Genomic DNA, 21712 nt, shown 5'->3' on the forward strand with positions numbered 1-21712 from the left:
AGCCAGCCTATCCTTGCAAAACATCTCAAGCTCCTGAAAAGGCCAAGGGGATCTCCAAAGTGTACCTGCAAATTGGCCACTAGAACCTAATGTCCAAGTTCCGGGCTTAGGTGGAACAGGCCAGATGGGCCATGTGGCTGTTCCTTGAAGACAGACTTCCAGTGGTCCCCTCTTCATGGCAGGCAGTCCAGAAACAGCGCTAACACTCTACCTGGATGGTCTATAAACCCTACTCCCCACACTGAAGCACACTCCCAAACAAGATGTTGCTCTGCACTTTACAGATTCAGCTGTACTGGCTCCACTTGTGAATACATCCCCTGTTGTGTGGCAGGAACTGCTGGCTTTCAAAAGCCAGCCAACTTCTGCACAGCTTGTCTTTGTTACTGACAACTACTTCTGGGTTTGCAGGCTTTTCTCTTCAGCTGTCCTATCTTCAACCCCTAACCACCAAAGGTTGCAGCTAATGGCCTCATAACTAGAAGTCATGGAGATCATGGCCAGGAAGTAAGCCAGACTGAATCCCTCATCCCTCAAGGCTACCTGCACCACCTCCCTGCAAGCCAAGAAGGCAGCAGATCAACAGCCCAGCCATCATTCTGCATGTGTTTCAGGTGCAGATCTGTCCACCCTGTGAGTCATCGGAGGGTCTCCTATCCCAATTCCCCCCCTATCCTCAAATGTTGCCAGAGCACTAACATTTCTTGACACCTCATGATCATCATTGTCTCTGAGAGACCTACTGAATAGTGACCATATCAAATTATTTTTTCTGAGTCTCTGAAGCACAAAGCAAACTCAGGGCAACCGAATCAGTTGGAGGAAGAAGCTTCTGAAAGAAACTCAGATTCTTCTGCCGGATGACAAGCGTCTAGTTCTGCTGGCCTCTGCTGCACAAATCATCTTGGGCTAGTGGTGCTGCTACCACATGTTTACATAGTTTGGTGGCCTAAAGACAGAACCAACAGAACTACTCTTGGGAGAAAGAAAAACATAATGAAATTGAAATTTTTTATTTTTTTTATTTTTTATTTTTTAAGAAACAGCAAAAATGTGAAGCTTTTGTGCTAACTTAATGCCTTCATCTTTTGCACAGTTTAACGTAGGCTAACATATTCTGGATGTCCGGATGCACATGAATCCATATCATGGACTTAAAAATTTCTGCTGAAACCTTGGATCAAGGAGCATTTCATTAGATTCTTTAGTTCTTGCCCAGTTCTTCCTCTTGCTCATTTGGACATGCCATGTTTCCTAACTCTTCCACTGGTTATCTTTGATTCGCTGGAAATACATGATTTACAGTTGAAAGGGGGCAAAGGAAGGAAAAGTGTTATTTTTCTTTCTTGGTGAGATATGCAGAACTTTGGAGATACTATAACTGACTTGAAAATAATCAACTTTCCCAAGAAGATACAATCTGTTACATAAATGTGTCCTCAGAGAACATCTTATTTGCAACTTCAAAAGTTGTACCATCACTCATCCTCCATAAGTGCACTTCATAATAGCACAGGTCACTTTCCCCATGACTTGGAAGTGTTACACACGCTTGCACAGCACTCTGCTTCTTCCCATTGCCCTTGTGTTCCCCTGACTTCCCAGCATTTTATGTCATCTTTGTGACTTTTTTCCTCAGTGAATGTTTGTGTGTCTATTGGATTACAAACACTACTAAAAAATACAAAACAAAGAAATAGGTATGTGGATTTTCTTTTAAATCATCTTTTTAAAAAATGCATACTCAAATATTTAGAATAAAATTGTGTGAGTTTGAGAATTACTTCAACATAATCTAGTTGGGTGAAATGGGAGTACTACAGATGAAACAAGATGGGTCATGAGTTGGTAACTGTTCAAGACAGATTAGATGTACATGGAGGCTCATCATTTTATTCTCTCCAATTTCATATGTATTTTAAGTTTCTCAAAATAAAAAGACACATATATCATGATTCATTACTTCAGTTAATAACACACCCACTCCCTTCCTTTGAATTAATATGTTTTTATGAGATATCTTTTTGAGTTTTTATAGTCATTAAAAACTGTCTAAATTAACCAAACATAAGCCAGATCTTTGTACTTCTCACAAAACTTAAACCAAAATTATCCAATTTAATAAAGCCAATTTAAGCACATTGATCTCACTAGATATTATTAACATTTTTTGAGAGCAAAACATTTATTGCACCTTTAATAACAAAATTAAAACTTTATTTTATAAATACTGGCTAATTTTTATCATCATTAAAATTTTTACTCTGTGCTTTTTGTCATTTAGTTGTAAATGTATAGGTTTAAGAAATAAAAAAAATGTACATAATTAGGGGCAACATGCTTTAAAAAGCTTTAAATATAGGGGCCACACTCCAATGTGTGGAGACCCCTCTCATGACAAAACACAGCAGAGAGAGCTATTATTTCTTTGTCTTTGCATCTCTAACTTATGGCACTAAGCTTGGCACATATTTCACACTCAATACAGTTTGCCGAATTAAAAAAAAAAAAAGCCACTTTGGAATGGCATAGAATGAAAATTTTAGAACTGGAAAAATAAACTGAAACCAAACCCCCATTTTCCAACAAGGAGACAGAGGTTTAGGAAGGTTAAATCACACAGCTAATGGAAGTATGGTGAAAGAAATGTTTTAGGAAGATTGATCTGACATAGATCTATGAGATGCTTCAGAGGAGAAAAAGACTGGAAGCAACAGTACGTGTTAAGAGACGATTGCAATCATCAAAGCACGCAGTAATGAGAGTGTAAGCTGGGATGATGGGAAGGGAATGAGAAGCAGAGGAGGATCTGAAAGACATTGAAAATGCAACCCTTGGCACTGCTTTTTCACTGTCACTAAGATTTAATCTTGACCTATTTCTACACAAGCTGGTATCAATCATGATACCCAGATATTTTTACCCATGGCCCCAAACTGCACAAAAAAGACATAATTAGCAATTCTTTGACTCATCTAGGGCCTCTGAGAGTGATTCATACCCTTCGCTACACAATTATCCACCATAAATATAGTTTAACCTCTGTCTATTCCAAGCAATGGTTCTTTATAATGTCCATCTGTATGCCACTTGCTCTATTGCTAAAGGATTGAGTCCAGCCTCTTTATCTTTTGAGATCCTCCATATTTTTTTCTTCTCCATCTAAGATAATCAATCTTCACATTATTCTGTAATGCAACAGCAAGGACTCTTTCAGAATCAGGATAGCAAGTTTTATTTATCTTCCCTAAACATGTTAAGATCAAAGATTGATTTGACTTAATGTCATGAACGTACAAGAGTAAATGTCTTCAATAAGAAAAGTTAGTTGATCTCTTTTGTTCAAGACCAACAACACCAAGAAAATCAAACTTTTAGTTGTAGGTAAGAAGAATAATTTAGAGAAGCCCCTGGATAATTTAGAGAAAGGCCAGAACAGGAAGAAGGTAAACACTGGGTAGAGAGTGTCTGACGTACAAAGGAGGAGATCAGACACAAGGTGGATGAGGATATCAGAAAAAAGGCATAAATACCCCAAGACAAACCTGTATAGAGGGTCAAAAGAGCTAAAAGTTGTTCCATATATTAGTGGAAACACTGCATGATACCCTTGTGGCCCTCAAGCCACTAAAGGCCAGACCTACACCAGTCCTTCCACTCCGTGCTAGGTAAACACACACCATAACACGGTTTCTCCCATCTCTCAATTCTACTGTTCCTACAATCTTTGAGGTTCCTATCTATCCAAATCTTTCTCACTTTCCAAGTTCCAGATCAAGTCTCCTTCCTTCCCTAGTTGTCTTTGACTATTCTAGCCAACCACACTCCTCCTCCTCTGTATAACAGTTAAATGCCATCTTGCATTGTTTTGGATTCAGGCCTGGCCTCCAGTAAAAGTGAAGTCCCCCGAGAATAGTTCTTCTGTCATATAACTTATGTCCCTCCTCCAGAAAAGAAGCACAGAATAAGTGAATTTAGAATGATATTTTAGAACTATCACTGTTTCTCTTCTGTTTTTCCTCCAATTATGATTTAAAACAGCATAGATCTTTCAGTGTTAGAAGCAGTTCTTTACTCGGAGATTACTTTATAAACTACATGGTTGAAAATACATCCCAGTCGAGGATGTATATTTTCTCTACAGCTAATGATGAAGAAATGAACAAAGCTGGAGCCTAAAAAGACCAATATAGTCAATGCACTTAGACAAATGTCAGCAGCTGCCAGGGAAGATTTCATACTTAGAACGGTTAGTCGGCTAGAGATTGGTTCTATTATAAGAATTTGTTTCTCTGCAGAAGAAAAGTTTGAATAGATTAAATCTTAATGAGAGTTCTACAGGCCTGGGCACATAATGCAGAAAACAAAAACAAAAACAAAAAAAGCAACAACAATAAAACCAAAACCAAAAAACCAAAGCAGTTTTCCAAGTACATTCAAAGATTTTCAGCAAAATAATTTAAAGTAAGGTTTTTGTCTTGAAAAAACTAAACTATATATATTTCTGTATGTTTGATATCAAAGAATGGAAATAGATCCACCAGTTTCATTTGTGCCCTCTATTTTTTTTACTTATTCATATATTCACTCATTGAATGTCTAATATGTGTTGGGCATTGTACCAGTCCAAAAGAAGATATAGCCCTTCCCAAAACGATGTCAAACTGTGGGATAAATAGAATATTTCTAAATATGCCGAATGTTCTAATGGGAATATGCATTTATTTGGGGCTTGGAGCCATGACTAAGCAATAGATGTGGGGCTTCATTAAATGGATAGAGGGACTGTGTGAATTAGACATTTAACTACCATTTTAACTATGGTTTGTGGAAATCAAGACTATATTACAAGGTAAGCAGAGGTCAGGTCTCAGCCAATTTCATTTGTGATGAGAGGGCGGGAGTAAGCCAAAATTTGAAGAAGGTAAATGAACATCTGTGGTGAGCCTACAATGTGCCAGGCATTCTGCTAGTTCTACAGAGTATCTCAGTAATCCCCCAATCCCAAACCATGAGAGTTGTTTACAGTTAAGAAAACTGAGACCGAGAGATTAAGTAATTTGCCCCAAATCACATGGATTATCCTAGTACAGACAGGATTCCAACCCTGTGGTTTGGCTCACAAGTGTGTACAGTGAGTCTCATCTGCTTACTTCTCGCCTGGAAAGGCACATCCAAAGTGGTTTCAGCAGCTGGGGGGCGGGGGGGTAGCGAAGAAGCTCTGACTGCAGATTTAGACAAGTTGGCTCAGAAAAAGGGAGCAAGAACTAGAGGCAGATCATGACAAAACAATCCGAGAATTAAGTGGTCAAATTAGATTTAGTGTGGCACTTGCTTTTCAGTTTTCGGTGTTTTGTTTGTTTTACAAACGTCAAGATGGCACTGATTATGTGCTAAGGATCTTGGCATCTTTTAGCTGTAAGTTACCACATGTCCAAGTAAAGCTTCTATGACTAAGGATATTTCAGAGGCTGAACAAAGTTTATTAAGTAAATGTACTCTGAAAAGTAAAGACTGAAGAATGGAGGACCAGAGGCTACAAAACAAAGGCCTCTGCTAGAGGCATGAGCCTCCTGCAAATCATTTCCCATGACCAATGGAACACCTGGGACTGAGGTATTATTCTCAGCCTTTCCAAGGGGAAACACTGACAACAGACAACAGTGACTGTTGGGGTAGTGGGGTAAGTGTTCTTCTGCATCTGACTCGGTCCTAGATGTGATAATAGGTAACAGTTAACTGGAACAGAGTTTAAATTCAACACTGGGCAAATAATGATTGCCTGAAATAGAGAGGCTTTGTTCCGGAGCTCATTAGAAAATACTGCATCAAAGTTAGAAGGCTGGGATAGGATAGGATTTAGCAAAAATGAGACATCAGTCAAGAATATAAGAATGGGAAGGATGAAGAAGACAGATGGGGAAGACACTTTTTTTTTTTTTTTTTTTAGTTTGCCTGTTTTGCAAGAGGAAAAGAAGTTCTGGAGATGGACGGTAGAGATGGTTGCTCAACGTCAATGTCCCCAACACAACTGAGCTAATAACCGTACACTTAAAAATGGTGAAGAAAATAAATAAATAAATAAATAAATAAATAAATAAATAAATAAATAAATAAAATAAAAATGGTGAAGACTGCGGTGTGTATATTTTACCACACTTCAAAATCAATGAAGTTTGCTTAGCCATTAGAGTAAGAACACGCACACAATTTTTTAAAAACCATTTTTAAAAGCTTTTTGTTTACTAGAAGCTGGGCGAGCTAACTGATCTTATTTTAAACCGCCTGCGGGAAAGTATCTGCAGCTTCTGCACACTTCAGAACAACAATGAAGAAATCGTTAACACGCGTGGGCTTGTGGAATTTGGAGCGAGTGCAGTTGTGGGGAATGTGCAGGGCTGGGATTCCAGCGCTCAGACGGCTTCCACACGGTCCAGCTCCTCACTAGGAGGATCCCGTCCACCCGGGCCGGACCACACGATCCAGCACATCCCTGTCCCGAGGGCCTGGCTCACCCACCCGCGCCTCCCTCGAACCCGCGGGGCCTCAACACGGGCTTCCCCCTAGCGAGTGACACACTCTCCCAACGAAAAGAGTAGGGCCTGCCTACACAATACTGGAACTCTCTTTCGCGACCGGGGAGGCCACTCGGGGTCGCGTCCTGACCACGTCCCGGTTCCCCCCGCAGCTCTCCCCGCACCGCTGCCGGCCAGGACGCTAGCTCCAGGGGCCAGGCGGAGGCCGGCCGGGTCTCGCGATATCCGCGGCTGCGCGCGACTTCTCCGGGCTCCTAGATGGGGCGCTTCCGCAAAGATGGCGGCCGCTGCGGCAAGAGGTGCTTGGCTGGCAGCCTGGAGCGGAAGACTGCGGCGTGGGGTCGCGGCGGGACGGCGAGCTCTGCCCGGCCTCGGCCCCCTGACCGCGGCCGTGGCCGGCGCAGCCCTAGCAAGCACAGGAGTGGTATGGTACCATGGCCGCAAGAACGTCGCGGCACCCCAAGGCAGCCTCACCGTCTTAGCACAGGTACGGGATCTGTCCTTTTCGCCAGCCCAGCCAAGCCCCTCCGCCCTCAGACCTCCGGGGATGGAGGGTGAGGGTCTGGAGCGGGCAGCCCCGGCTCCTCTTCCCGAGTCCAGGTAGGGGCCGTGCTGCGGGAGACCCCCGACAGGCAGCGAGCGTTCCTTCCGCGCCCCGCCCCCCGCGCGCCCCGAGGTCATTCGAGGTCAGGGCCCGGAGAGTCAGGCTCTTTGGTGAGAATTCCGCGAAAGGCAAACACACAAAGCCCCCTGCGTGAACTGGCGGTGATGAGTGGGAGCCTGTCTCACTTCGGCACTCGTGACTTGCAGCGTTCTCGCAGCACGGCGACCCCTGTCCCTCTCTGTTGTGGGGAAGGGGTGCTCAGATCCGTGATGGCTGTGTGTCCAGGTCCCCACCCGACATAAAGTCCACCTTTGTAACTGAGGCTTTGGCTGGTTCTTTGTATAGCACGGTGAAGCTGTCCCTAAGAGATGACTTGTTTTTAATCATGAAAGTGTCAACCATAAAAATTAGCTGGCTGATAATTTACAGATTGTATGATCTACTGTAAAGGAACATCATTACGTGATTATAAACCTTAATGCTTCAGTGGACTACAAGCACTAAGCAAAACACATCTCTTTGAAAACTTCCAGGTACTAAAGGTAAAAAGTTCCCCACTTCAATATAAAATTGCCATGTAAAGTGTTTGAAGATTTGAAAAATTACTGCTTTTTAGATATTTTATAGACTTTTAATAAGTTTTAGTGTGTGCATTGCTTTGAAAACCAGCAGCAGGTATTCTTTCTGTTTGTTAAGTTTACATTATTCCTTTCTAATGAAAAGCCCAAGGAACAATCAGATACGATGAAAGAGACGGGAAGAGGCCTTGTGAATTAAAATCAAATTTTACTTTAATATAAGTAAAAAATATCATTTGTCAATGATATTTTTTACTTATTATTTGATAATGTCATTTGTCAATGATATTTTTACTTAAATTAAGATGCTACACAGATAATGCAATAAATTTCTCATCCTTTTGCCATTTCTGATCATAGATGGAAGGATCTGTCTTGTGGTATTTTGTAGCATTTTTGTTAGTTCTTCTGGTGCTAGGGATTCAATTTATTATTCATCTTTGGTTTCTCTCTTTTCTCAGCCTCTTAATTCATCTTGTGAGGACCCTTGGGTTAATCATCCCAAGTATATCACTCTTTAACCACAGAATCTACCCTTCTTTAGAAACCATTACTGCCTCATTGGGCCTAGGATAAAATCCACATTTAAAAGTTTTGTCATTCGGGAAGCCCAGGTGGCTCAGCAGTTTAGCACCGCCTTCAGCCCGGGGTGTGATTCTGGAGACCTGGGATCGAGTCCCACATCAGGCTCCCTGCATGGGGCCTGCTTCTCCCTCTGCCTGTGTCTCTGTGCCTCTCTGTGTCTCTCGTGAATAAATAGAATCTTTAAAAATAAATAAATAAATAAATAAATAAATAAATAAATAAATAAATAAATAGTTTTGTCATTCAAAGCCCTTTGTAGTAACACTATAATTTATCAGTACTCAGAAGTTACAGTAATTCACTCCCTTTCAGAACATGACTTCAATTTTTATCCCCTCAGCAATTTGTAGATTCTCATTTCAATTAGTCGTCTCATTGTATTTTTGGGGGGTGGGGGTACCACTTCTAGCCCACCTGTGTTTTCAATTTTATACCAGTATATTTTGAATTTTCCCCAGCTCTCTCCCCGCCTCCAACTTGTAGTACTTTCGGCCTAGTTGAAGTAATGCAGAAACGATTTTATTATCCACTGGTTTTATGTTTTTTTTTGTGTTTTATTTTGTTTTTTTATGACAGAAGGAGAAAGCAAGCGAGCATGCATGAGCTGGGTAGAGGGAGGAGAGAGAATCTGAAGCAGGCTCCACAGTCCAATGAAGAGCCCAAGATGGGGCTTAATCTCATGACTCTGAGATCAGGATCTGAGCTGAAATCAAGAGTCAGTAGCTGAACAGACTGACCACCCAGCCTCATTTTATTATCCATTTTTTAAGAAGTCTTTTGACACAGCATTTGCTTGATCTGCTCTTGGACCAATTCAAAACAGTGGTTCTCATCCCTTTTACCACCACGGTAGACTTGCAGATGACCACACATTCCTCTCAGCAACAGTGGCTCAATTGAGGGGCTTGTAGTTTGAAAACTCTCCCTCTCCCTCAGTCATTCTGATAATACTGCCCTAAAAGGGGGCCTCTTAATCCCTCTGCCACAACCACCACTTTGGAGTCATGTGTGCACAGTTGAGAATTACTGATGGATACATACACATACCATCTTGATAGTATAGTTATTGCAGGATGGTAGAATCTTCCTGACATGGATATTTAACAATAGTAATAATGACCTTCACTCTCGGTCATCACAGAGGTGTTTTCCAGTAAAAATAGGGAATTTAGGGCAGCCCGGGTGGCTCAGTGGTTTAGCGCTGCCTTCAGCCCAGGGCCTGATCCTGGAGACCTGGGATCGAGTCCCATGTCAGGCTCCCTGCGTGGAGCCTGCTTCTCCCTCTGCCTGTGTCTCTGCCTCTCCCTCTCCCTCTCTCTCTCTCTCTCTCTCTGTGTGTCTCTCATGAATAAGCAAATTAAAAATCTTTAAAAAAAAATAGGGAATTTATATTAATGAATTCTATACTTTCATGATTCCCATGGTGACCAACAGCTTGCATTTGTGAGGGTTGATCAGAAAGTAAGGGTAGAAGAAATCAAGGTCATGAAACAACAAATAAATTGGAGTTTCCTTCTTTCTTTCCATCCCTCCGTAATTATTGAAGTGCCTGTTCTGCAGCGGTATGCAAGGACTAGCAGTTCGAAGTACAGTTCAAATGCTTATGTTTTAATAGGGGAGGGCAATTTTAATTCAGGTTGGTAAATGTGATAGGGGTAAGTTCTGGGTGCTATGGAAGCACAATGAAAGAGCACCTAACAGTTTTGGTTTTTTGAAGTAATGATAGATATATGGGCACTTGTAGAATGACTGGAAGTTTGCTGGGCAAAAGAATGGGAAGAACATTATACGCAAAGGGATTATGTTGCAGAATTCTGCAGAAGAGTGACTGTGTAGAATGTGAGCTGTAAAAAGATAAGGCTCAAAATGGGATGAGTGGTAGCAAAGAATCATCAAGAGGTGCCCTTAAGCTCTATGACAGAAATTTTTATCTTGAAGATAACAGGGAGATGTTGTGGGGGTTCTTAACCCTCCTGTACCCCAAAAGGTGCAGACATAGAATTCAGGGAGTTTATGACTTTAAATAGAAAAATAATACTTTCTTTTTTATTAACCTATAATTTAACATTTTCTTCAGTTACAGATTTAGGCAAAAAGATGTAGTACTTATAACAGCTGACTTTGTTGTCAACAGAAATCTCAGATATTTTCCTGTTATTGTTACAGGTATCTCAAAGTATCACATCTTTGAAATCAGAGTATTTATCCAATCTGCCACTATATCATGTTATTTCATGCATAAAGTTACATATATTTCTCTATCACAAATTTGGCTTTGACCTTTAGAAAGAGTATCAAGACTTTAGTGAAGACAATGAATTGAAAACTGGGTGAGGGAGCTGTTGGAATTCCAGAGAGAGATAAGTTAGTGGATAATTTGAAAGACATTTAGAAGATAAATTTGCAAAGAATCTGAGTTGCAGATGTTACATAAAATGCAATTGTAGTGTTTTTAAAAATATGTAGTGACTTCAGCTGAGCAAGAAAACACTTCATCCTACAGATCCTTAGAGAATTTGCTTTGTAGCACCTGAGCATAATATTTACTTTTTTGTAAATTGCTTCTTCTGAAACATTTAAGAATATTTGAAAACTGTTCTAAGATTTTACTATTACTCCCTTTAAAATATTATTTTAATTGGTTCAGACATAGTAAAATCAGATAAATGATTAGAAGGGGAAATATAAAAGTGTTCTATTATTCCAGTCCATTTTTCTATAAAGGGTAGCTGCATTGTTAATAAACAATGATATATTTAAAAACAAAATTATTTCAGCGGTGAAAGCGGTTAGGAGTGGTTAGAGTCAGAATGGCAAAATTATTTTCTTCCTGCAGGTATTTCAGTAACAAAAGCTGTTATTGTATTTTGTTTTTATAAGCTAGAGGTAATATATTGATAAACTACAACTGATGAAAACAAATTTTCATATCACTAAGTAAATCCTCAATGCTATGTCAGATCAGACTAACTATAAAGCTTTTCTGAACCATCCATATCATTGTAATAATAAGACCTAAAACTGGAGGGGTTGGGGGGAAGGTAAAGAAAAAGCCATAAAGCCAAAGTAAAATGCAATATAGTTCACAGTTGACAAAACAGTAATAGTATTTGCCTTCTTTTTAATTTTATCAATATTTCATTTATTCTCAAAATGTTTGTATTTTTGGCCTTAATTTCCAAGTTATTTATGTGACGTTGAATGCTATGTTTCCCTGACTGCATAACAGGATTTTTTTCATTTGCTTTTAATGAAAAATTTGTTTAAAAATTATATTTAAAAAGTGAAATTATTGGGGCACCTGGTGACTCTGTTGATTGAGTGTCCAGCTCTTGATTTCAGCTAAGGTCAGATCTCAGGATCTTGAGATCAAGCCCTTCTTTGGGTTCACACTCAGCAGGGCAATTCCTTGAGATTCTTTCCCTGCCACCCCCACCCCTCCATGCATGCTCACATACACATGCTCTCTTTCAAATGAATAAATAAATCTTTAAAAAAAAATTTTGAATAACTTAGTCTATAATACTGTATAAATGTTTTTTATTCTAAATAAATTCAAATGTCATATAGTTTCATAGGTATTCGATTTCCATGATATGTGTATTTGTGTATATTTATATATCTTTGAAATTTCCCCCACTAACATTTCATCAGTTTTTTCTTTCTTTCTTTACTTTTTTTTTTTTTTTTTGAGATTTCATTTGTTCATTCATGAGAGAGACAGAGAGATGGGCAAGCCCAGACAGAGGGAGAAGCAGGCTCCCTATGGGGAGCCCAATGTGGGACTCAATCTCAGGACCCTGGAATAACACCCTGAGCCAAAGGCAGATGCTCAACCACTGAACCACCCAGGTGCCCCCTCATCGGTTTTTTCCTGAGTAGAATTTATTACTCTCCAAAGTTATTTTATCTATTTGTTTATTTTGTCTTTTCCTACAAAAATGGTCTCTTCATCTTATTCACCTTTGTATGTTTACAGTCACGTAATGGGACATAATATGTTTATTTAAAGAGTGAATGAATAACCTGCACTGTATAACAAAATGACCTTGTCTAACTTTTATTTGATTGGCATTTACAGAAATATTAGACAAGCAGTATCTAAAAATGGTTAGAATCAGCTAAGTTACTAAATGTTCTGTATATACTCAATTACACACTTCAGCTCATAAAGATCTGTCATCTCATATTCCCAGTAGAACATATAAGTAAATAAGAAACCTTGCTCTTTTCTGCTATATCCCAAGGGCCCAGAAAAGTCTTGTGCATAGTAGGTGTGGTAAACATTGAATGGGTGAATAAATCGATAGAATTTGTAGCAATAATAGGTATACCTTTCTCTCAAAAGTTTAAAGATGAGTCCATTTCATCTATTCATGTGTATGAGATTTCATTTTTAATTCACTTTTATATTTGTCTTTATATAGTAAGCTTTTGTCCTCTGCTATCATATTAAAATATCAAAATTAATTTTAGAATTTAAATAAAGGTAATTGCACTTTCATTCTAGTTACTGAGATGCTTCAACTTGTGAACCCCAAGCCAGTTAAATTGTTTTTGAATTTGGAAATAATCCTGACATATGGTGAAAACTAACCATATAAATAAAAACTATATTTTGATAATAGTGATGTTATATTTTTTGTGTTTTTTGTGATGTTATATTTTTATATTATTCTGATATATTTTGATATTATAGTTAAATGCATAGTATACATTATATATACATATATTTCTTACACTGAAATATTAAGATGTAAATATAATGAGATCTGTACCTTCATAATTGGTTAAAATTTTTCTTAGGGAGAGTTTTGGTTTTGGTTTACCTACTAAGTTTCTGGTGGAGAGTAAGCCCCATAAGAGCCTGAATGTAACTGGCTTGGGCTTCAGGGGCAAGGAGAGGCAGAAGAATATGGAGCACATAAGGAAATGTGGGCATAGAAATGAAAGGGAGAAGGAAGGACAAAATTGGAAAGACTGGATTCTCTGTAACCTTTCGATCTCCCCATTGCCCTTCTAGTCTTCAGTAAAGTCTAGTATGTTCACAGATGCTTCAACAGAGTTACACAAAGTTCGTGTGGTTTAAGCACTAGATGAAAGCAATAGCCAAAAGAGAAGGCAAGAAGAATATAAGTTCCTCCCATTCCCACATTTTTAGCAGCACTCCTAGAAGGGTGTTTTGTTTTCTAGCTTTATTGAGGTATAATCAACATAAAAATTATACATATTTACAGTGTACAACTTGAGGGGTGCCTTAGTTAAGCATCCAACTCTGGATTTTGACTCAGGTCATGATCTGAGTCCTGGGATAGTGCCCCTGCATAGGGCTCTGTGCTCATCAGGGAGTCTGTTTCCGACTCTTTCTTCTTCTCCCCCTCCCTCTACTGTGCATGAGCACTCTCTCAAAAATAAATAAATCTTTTTAAAAATTTTTAAATACATGTAAAAATTTTTAAGTATACAACTTGATTTTTTATACATTGTGAGATGATCACCGCATCAAATTATTTATCATATCCATCACCTTATGTAGTTATCATTGAATGTATATATGTGTGTGATGAGAACACTTAAGATTTACCCTGTTAACAAATTTCTGATGTATCATAACAACATTTATAAATGTAGTCACAATGCTTAATGGTAGATCTCTAGGATATGTTCATCTTGCATAATTGAAACTTTTACTCTTTGATCAACATCTTCCCATTTCCACCAACTTCGAGCAACTACTTCTATTTCACTATTTTAGATTTCACAGCTAAGTGAGATCATGTCACATTTGTCTTTCTGTATTTGGCTTATTTCACTTAGCGTAATGTCCTCCGTGTTCATCCATATTGTTGCACGTGGCATGATTTCCCATTCAAGACTGAATAATATTTTGCATATCACATCTTTTCCATTCAGCCATCAATGGACAACTAATGTAGACAATGCTGCAGTGAATATGGAAGTGCTGATTTCATTTCCTTCAAATGTATACTGGAAAGTAGTATTACTGGATCATATGGTAATTCTATTTTTAATTTTCTGAGAAACCTCTGTACTGCTTTTCGTAGTGGCTGTACCAGTTTATATTCATTTCTTTGGCCACTTAGTTGTGTGAGTTCCTTATTTATTTTGGATATTAACACCTTATCAGATAATGCTTTGTAAATATTTTCTCGCATTCTGTAGGTTGCTTTTCACTATGTGGTTTCCTTTGCTGTGCATAAGCTTTTTTTTTTTTTTTAAGTTTGATGCAATCCCACATGATAATTTTTGCTTATGTTGCCTGTGCTTTTGGTCACATTGAGAAAAATCATTACCCAGATCACTGTCAAGAAGCTTTTCCCCATTGTGTTCCTCTAGTAGGTCTAATGTTTTGGATCTGTCATTTAAGTCTTTCATCCTCTTTAATTTTCATATGTGGTATGAGATAAGGGTCCAATTTCATCTTTCTACGTACGGATATCCAATTTTCTTTACACTATTTGTTGAAGAGACTATCCTTTTCCTGTTGTGTGTGGTCTTACGTCTGGGCTCTATTCTGTTCCATATGTCTGTTTTTATGCGAATACCACGCTATTTTTATTACTGTGCTTTGTAGTGTATTTTGAAATCAGGAAGTGTGATGCCTCCAGTTTTGTTCTTCTTGCTCCAGATTGGGTTGTCTTTTCAGGATCTTTGTAGTTCTATATGAATTTTAGGATTTTTTTTTTTCATTTCTGTAAAGAATGCCATTGGGATTTTGATGGGGACTGCATCAAATCTGTAAATCACTTGGGCAGTATGGACATTTTAACAATTTTTTAAAGATTTTATTTATTTATTTATTTATTTATTTATTTATTTATTTATTTATTTGAATGGGAGTGGAGAGGAGGGGCAGAGAGGGAATGCAGATGCTTAAGTGACTGAGCCACCCAGGCACCCCAACATTTTAACAATATTAGTTCCTGGATTGGTTTTGAACAGTTATAGATTATGAAATTAAAGGTAGGATTGATCTCTGTCAGAGTCCAGTCAGGAGACAGAAATTTAAAACAGTAATTTGAATGACGAGGTTTAATATAAAGAATTATCTAGTAAAAGGTGGTTGACTTCTAAAGGAGTAAAGGATATTAAGGGCTTCACAAGTAGTAGGTGTCAAAAAGTAGCCTCAAAAAGAAGGAACTAAGGACTTGGGAAAGCTCCTCCAACCCCAGAAGCTGAGATTTAGCCTCTTTGAAGAGGGCATGGTTACCAGAGAAATAGTAAGTCCACTGTTAGTAGCTCTGGCCAGATGGTACAGACCAGAGCTAGTCTTTGGAAGAAGCTTGTCATTGCTGCAAGGTGTGTGGGGTCTGGAACTGGTCCATAGAAGCAGCCCACTGAGTGGAAGAATGTGGCCTGATGGCATGGCCAGAGCTGCTTTAGAAGTAGCACCTGGAGCTGCTCATAAGAGGTATCTGGTGGGTTGTGTGTGGCCTAATGGCCCCACCAGAGCAGCCATGGAAGCTGTCCACCAAATGGGAAGTTTGCATACTGAGGGTACAGCCAGATTACTTTATCTGCTTGCTGGAGTTGACTGAAAGTGGCCCTGGCTGGTCTGTGAGGGACGCTTGGCTCTAGCTCTGAATAAAAAAGGCAGAAATGCCTTCCCACCTCTATTTTCTTCAGTGTCACTCCGGTGCCCTCTATTGACAGAAGCTAAAATTCTTCTAGCTAACAAAGGAGAAAATTCTGCAGGGGGTTCAGTTCCAGCATCAGAAAGCAGGACAAAGAAGAGTAAAATAGAAGCTGAAACAATTGACCCTAGAGTTGAAGAATGTCTGACCCAGGTTTCAACAGGAAAAACTCCAGTTGACCACTTGTTACAAAGGGCACTGACTGGATTTCTTACTGGCATCATATGCAGTGCTGAGAATATGTGAGCATTTAATAGAGTCCAACTTCTACTTTGTGTTTCTTCAGTTATTTGTTATCAAGGAATAGAACTCAACAAAATGAGCTTTTCTTTCATATTGTCTCTCTAATGCTAAACTTAAATGTTTGTTGGATGTACATTTCCATAGTTGTAAGATACATCCTCCTCCATCAGAGATTTCTCATGGAATTACTTGTTACTGCTCTTTGTAAAATTCCTGATATTATGGTATAGTAACTGAGGTTTAGAATATTTTCATTGTAGTGAAAAAAATTAAAAGGTTATAAACATTGTTGAAATTATCATTTTTATATTATTGAGACATAACATTAATGATGACAGGAAATTAGTGAGGTCAGTATGATTGTTAATTTTATGTGTCAAATTGGTAAGGCTGTGGTTCCCAGTTGTTTGATTAAACAGTCTACATATTACTATGAAGATTTTCTTTAGATGTGATTAACATTTAAGTAGGCTCCATGCCCAGTGTGGAGCCCAACTCGGAGCTTGAACTCACGACCCATAGATCAGGTCAGATGCTGCTTCACAACTGAGCCACCCTAGCACCCAGAGATGTGATTAACATTTAAATCAGTAGACTTGAGTAAAGCAGATTACCCTCCATCATGTAATCCAGTCAGTGAAGGGCCTTAAGGGCAAAGCAGAGGTTTCCTGAGGAAGAAAGAATTTGGTCTCTGAAGGCAACATAGAGACCTTGCCTGAATCCAGAAATTACAGCCCGCCCCACACGTTTTGGGTTTGCTGTTCCCCACAATCCGATGAGCCAGTTTCTTAAAATAAATCTCTTCCTCCCTCTGTCTCTCTCCCTTTATACATATAGGATATAGGATTACCTTATTGGCGCATTTCTAGAATGGATTCCTCTCTAGAATCTAGAGAACCCTGACTAATAACAGATTTTGGTACTGGGAATTAGAGTGCTGCTGAAACAAATACTAAAACTGAAAGTGGTTTTGGATTAGATAAGGCATTAATGGATAGAGGCAGGGGAAGTTTTGAGACATATGATACAAATGGTCTAGATTGCCTTGAAGAGACTGTTCCTACAGCTATGAATGTTACAGGTACTTCTGGTGAGGTCTCAAATGGAAGCGAGGAACATGTTAGTGGAAACTGGAGGAAAGGCAGTTCTTGTGATAAAGTGACAGGGCACTTGGCTAAATTGTGCAACTACCATTCTAAAGTACTTATACATAATTTTTCATTTTTATTATTTTACTAACAACACTTAGCAGTCTGTGGCTCATAATAGTTATTTAATTGAGGAATGAATGAGTGAATGAATAAATGGAGTATGCAACTAAAGCTATGTTTAAAATGGCTAAATTCAGTTCAAAATTAGTGTGCCTTTCCCTCCAAGCTTCAGTCCATGTATATTGTTCTAAGACTTGTTTGCAATTTTAAAGCCCTTTGACCTCACTAAGCAGAGGCTAGTTACCTTGCAGAATTTAGATCCCTAAATTTAGATTTGGCTGATATTTCCTCATGATTTATGTATTTTTGTTAAGAATAACACTACAGCTTTGCTGTGTTCTTCTCAATGTATCATATTAAGGAGGCATATGATATAGATTGCTACTGATGATACTAATTTTTATCATTTGGTAAGATGGTGTCTGCCAGGTTTCTCCATTGTAAAGTTAATGTGTATTTTATAATCATTAATTAGTGTTTTGTGGGAAGATAGTTTAAGGCTTCATGAGGCTTTCTCTTCTCCACTGTTCTTTCATTCATTCATTCATTCATTCATTCATTCATTTGGACTCATGGATTCCTGCTTTATTCAGAGGGTTTCAATCCATGACCGTCATAATTTGCAGACAGTCACCAACCTCTGGTGATTGATTTACAGTTTTTAGACTTTACAGTGGTGCAAAAGTGATGCCCATTTGGTGGAAACGATACTTTGAATTTTGGCCTTTTCCCAGGCTAGTGATGTGTGGTACCTACTCTCATGATGCTGGGTAGCAACAACAAGCTGCAGCTCCCAATCAGGCATGTGATCACAAGAGTAATTAACAGCATATACCCTTACAACCATACTATTTGTCAGTTTCAGTAGTTTAGGTCAATTACATAATTTAGCCAGTACTCCATTATAAGACTGGCTCTGTGTTCGATGATTTTGCCCAACTGTAGGCTAATGTCAGTGTTCTGAGCACATTTAAGGTAGGCTAGGCTAAGCTGTGATTTTTCGTAGATTAGGTCTATTGGATGCATTTTTGACTTAGGATATTTTCAGCTCACAGTGGGTTTTTTGGGGGATGTAACCCCATCATAACTCAAGGAAGATCTGTATTTTTTTTTAATCTTTATTTATGATAGAGAGAGAGAAAGAGAGGCAGAGACACAGGAAGAGGGAGAAGCAGGCTCCATGCCAGGAGCCTGACACGGGACTCGATCCCGGCTCGCACCCTGGGCCAAAGGCAGGCACCAAACCGCTGAGCCACCCAGGGATCCCCGAAGATCTGTATTTGAATAGTGGATCTCCCTGTATGTAACCAGTCTCCTGGAAGCTATGCCTTGGACATGCCATGCCCTACACTCCTTATCCCTGGCAAAGGGGAAGAAGGAAGAGAGGAGCTGCAGCCAATTCTGAATTGTTCTAAAAGAAGAGGACTTTTAGCCTAAGTAACACAAAACAACTTGCTAGGGGATACTAAGTAATAGGTTCTGAAAATCAGAAGGAAAGAGGGAAGAGGATGCCTAGAAAAGCCACTTCTAAGAAGTTGAAGTAGACAGCTTCCCCCACTGACCTTGTTGCTGTCATTGTTTTGGTTTTTTTTAAAACTGTATTTGAATGTTTACCCTGAGCTTGATGCTGAGAGGATTTTAAATGGCTTTAAAAAGTGCTATTGTGGGCAATAAGTGGAGAGAAAAGTAGTATTCAGATGAATATAGAAAAAATAAAATAATGCTATAAGATCTTGTGTTATGCTTGAAGTTAATCATAAAATTGATTTTAAATTTAGCAACAAGTTCAAAGAGGAGAACAGGCCAGTTATATGCTTCATAGTAGTCAGTTGCTTAGAAACAACTAAATCTGTGAATAAGACAATTATTTTCTACAGTTTCATAAAGAGGATACTGTAGCATCATTATGGTAAGAAGTATAGCAAGAAGTTTCATATGGTAGTTTTTTATAATCTCAAAGTGGGACATTTGCATAACCAAAACAGATAAGTGGCAAAATGTTCTACATTATAGTATAGTCTTGAGAAAACCTTTCAAGGGGTGGGGTGTTTACTTAGGTCTGTTGGCTGCTGAGATGGTGAGAACAGAAAGTTGGGCTTTGGGTGTGGCAGTAGGGAATGTGTTCCTGACCTTGATGAGAAATTTCAGGGAAATCCTGGGGACAGAAATTTAATTGGAATGTGCTAAGAAATGATAAAGAAAGGAAGCAAAGAATATGAATAGAGATTCATTCTTCAAGTTTAACTGTGAAGGCTATCTATCCAAGAAGAGGCAAGATACGAGACCAAGGTTAGGTTTTGTTTTTAATGTGAGACAATAGAGGCATTTGAATGCTGATAGAGCTGATGTAATAAAAAGCAAAAATTGTTACAGATATTTCAGGGGATAATTATAGGTTGAGGTCTTTGAGAAAGGAAGTTATATGGAGTCAAGACCATAGGTAGAAAGGTTGGACTTTGACAATAAAAGAGGATTCTAAAAAAAAAAAAAAAAAAAAAAGAGGATTCTTCTTCTGTTGTAACAGGAGTGAAAGCAAAGGTTTGGGTTAGTCCTAGAAGCTGGCCATTGACCTAATTCCTAATTTAATAGACTTTCCGTCTATTAAAAAACAGGCAAAAAGAGCCTGGTTGTGAACTGCTCTGGAAAAATAGACCATATCAGAGGGACCTATAATGACTGCTACTAAAGAGAAAAACCCAGAGTTAGTGGGAAGGGGATAACGGAGTTCTTGAAGAATGAGAGCTTAGAAACAACAGTATGATGAATACAGGGCTAAATACCACAAAATTCTAATGGCTGTGTTTTGGTGAGTTTTTCCATTGCTGCTAAAAGTATCATCTAATAAGTTATTTTGAAGAAAAATTGGTATTATGAGTTTAATATGAGTAACATACTCTATCATGGCATTAAATTTTAAAATATTTTTTAATGGGGAGATTTTCTTTTAATAATAATTTTATTTTTTATTGATGTTCAATTTGCCAACATACAGAATAACACCCAGTGCTCATCCCGTCAAGTGCCCACCTCAGTGCCCGCCACCCAGTCACCCCCACCCCCCGCCCTCCTCCCCTTCCATCAGCCCTAGTTCGTTTCCCAGAGTTAGGATTCTTCCATGTTCTGTCTCCCTTTCTGATATTTCCTACTTATTTTTTCTCCTTTCCTCTTTATTCCCTTTCACTATTATTTATATTCCCCAAATGAATGAGACCGTATAATGTTTGCCCTTCTCCGATTGACTTATTTCACTCAGCATAATACCCTCCAGTTCCATCCACGTTGAAGCAAATGGTGGATATTTGTCGTTTCTAATGGCTGAGTAATATTCCTTTGTATACATAAACCACATCTTCTTTATCCATTTATCTTTCGATGGACACCGAGGCTCCTTCCAAAGTTTGGCTATTGTGGACACTGCTGCTATAAACATCGGGATGCAGGTGTCCCGGTGTTTCATTGCATCTGTATCTTTAGGGTAAATCCCCAGCAGTGCAATTGCTGGGTCGTAGGGCAGATCTATTTTTAACTCTTTGAGGAACCTCCACACAGTTTTCCAGAGTGGCTGCACCAGTTCACATTCCCACCAATAGTGCAAGAGGGTTCCCTTTTCTCCACATCCTCTCCAAAATTTGTGGTTTCCTGCCTTGTTAATTTTCCCCATTCTCACTGGTGTGAGGTGGTATCTCATTGTGGTTTTGATTTGTATTTCCCTGATGGCAAGTGATGCAGAGCATTTTCTCATGTGCTTGTTGGCCATGTCTATGTCTTCCTCTGTGAGATTTCTGTTCATGTCTTTTGCCCATTTCATGATTGGATTGTTTGTTTCTTTGCTGTTGAGTTTAATAAGTTCTTTATAGATCTTGGAAACTAGCCCTTTATCTAATATGTCATTTGCAAATATCTTCTCCCATTCTGTAGGTTGTCTTTTAGTTTTGTTGACTGTATCCTTTGCTGTGCAAAAGCTTCTTATCTTGATGAAGTCCCAATAGTTCATTTTTGCTTTTGTTTCTTTTGCCTTCCTGGATGTATCTTGTAAGAAGTTACTGTGGCCAAGTTCAAAAAGGGTGTTGCCTGTGTTCTCCTCTAGGATTTTGATGGAATCTTGTCTCACATTTAGATCTTTCATCCATTTTGAGTTTATCTTTGTGTATGGTGCAAGAGAGTGGTCTAGTTTCATTCTTCTGCATGTGGATGTCCAATTTTAAAATATTTAAAGTCTAAAATAGTAAGAGAACACCAGGGATGGTTTGTTTTCCTCTTATAATTTTTAAATTCACATTTGAATTCCTATTTTGTGGCT

At 38.8% G+C, this 21712-nt stretch overlaps 1 protein-coding gene across 3 annotated transcripts in view; it reads left to right on the forward strand.

The window, feature by feature from the left end:
• The first annotated feature begins 6780 nt into the window (after window positions 1–6780).
• Window positions 6781–21712, forward strand: part of MICU2 (mitochondrial calcium uptake 2) — a 126908-nt gene continuing 111976 nt past the window's right edge. For 2 of the 3 annotated variants that reach the window (XM_077868405.1, XM_077868406.1), the window contains exon 1: window positions 6781–7023. In XM_077868405.1, coding sequence (XP_077724531.1) covers window positions 6814–7023 — 210 coding nt within the window. In that variant the 5' untranslated portion in view covers window positions 6781–6813. The remainder of the gene's footprint in view (window positions 7024–21712) is intronic. The other variant, XM_077868404.1, reaches the window with a different exon arrangement.

This window comes from Canis aureus, chromosome 24, assembly GCF_053574225.1.
Source record: "Canis aureus isolate CA01 chromosome 24, VMU_Caureus_v.1.0, whole genome shotgun sequence".
In the NCBI taxonomy this organism is placed as follows: Eukaryota; Metazoa; Chordata; class Mammalia; order Carnivora; family Canidae; genus Canis; species Canis aureus.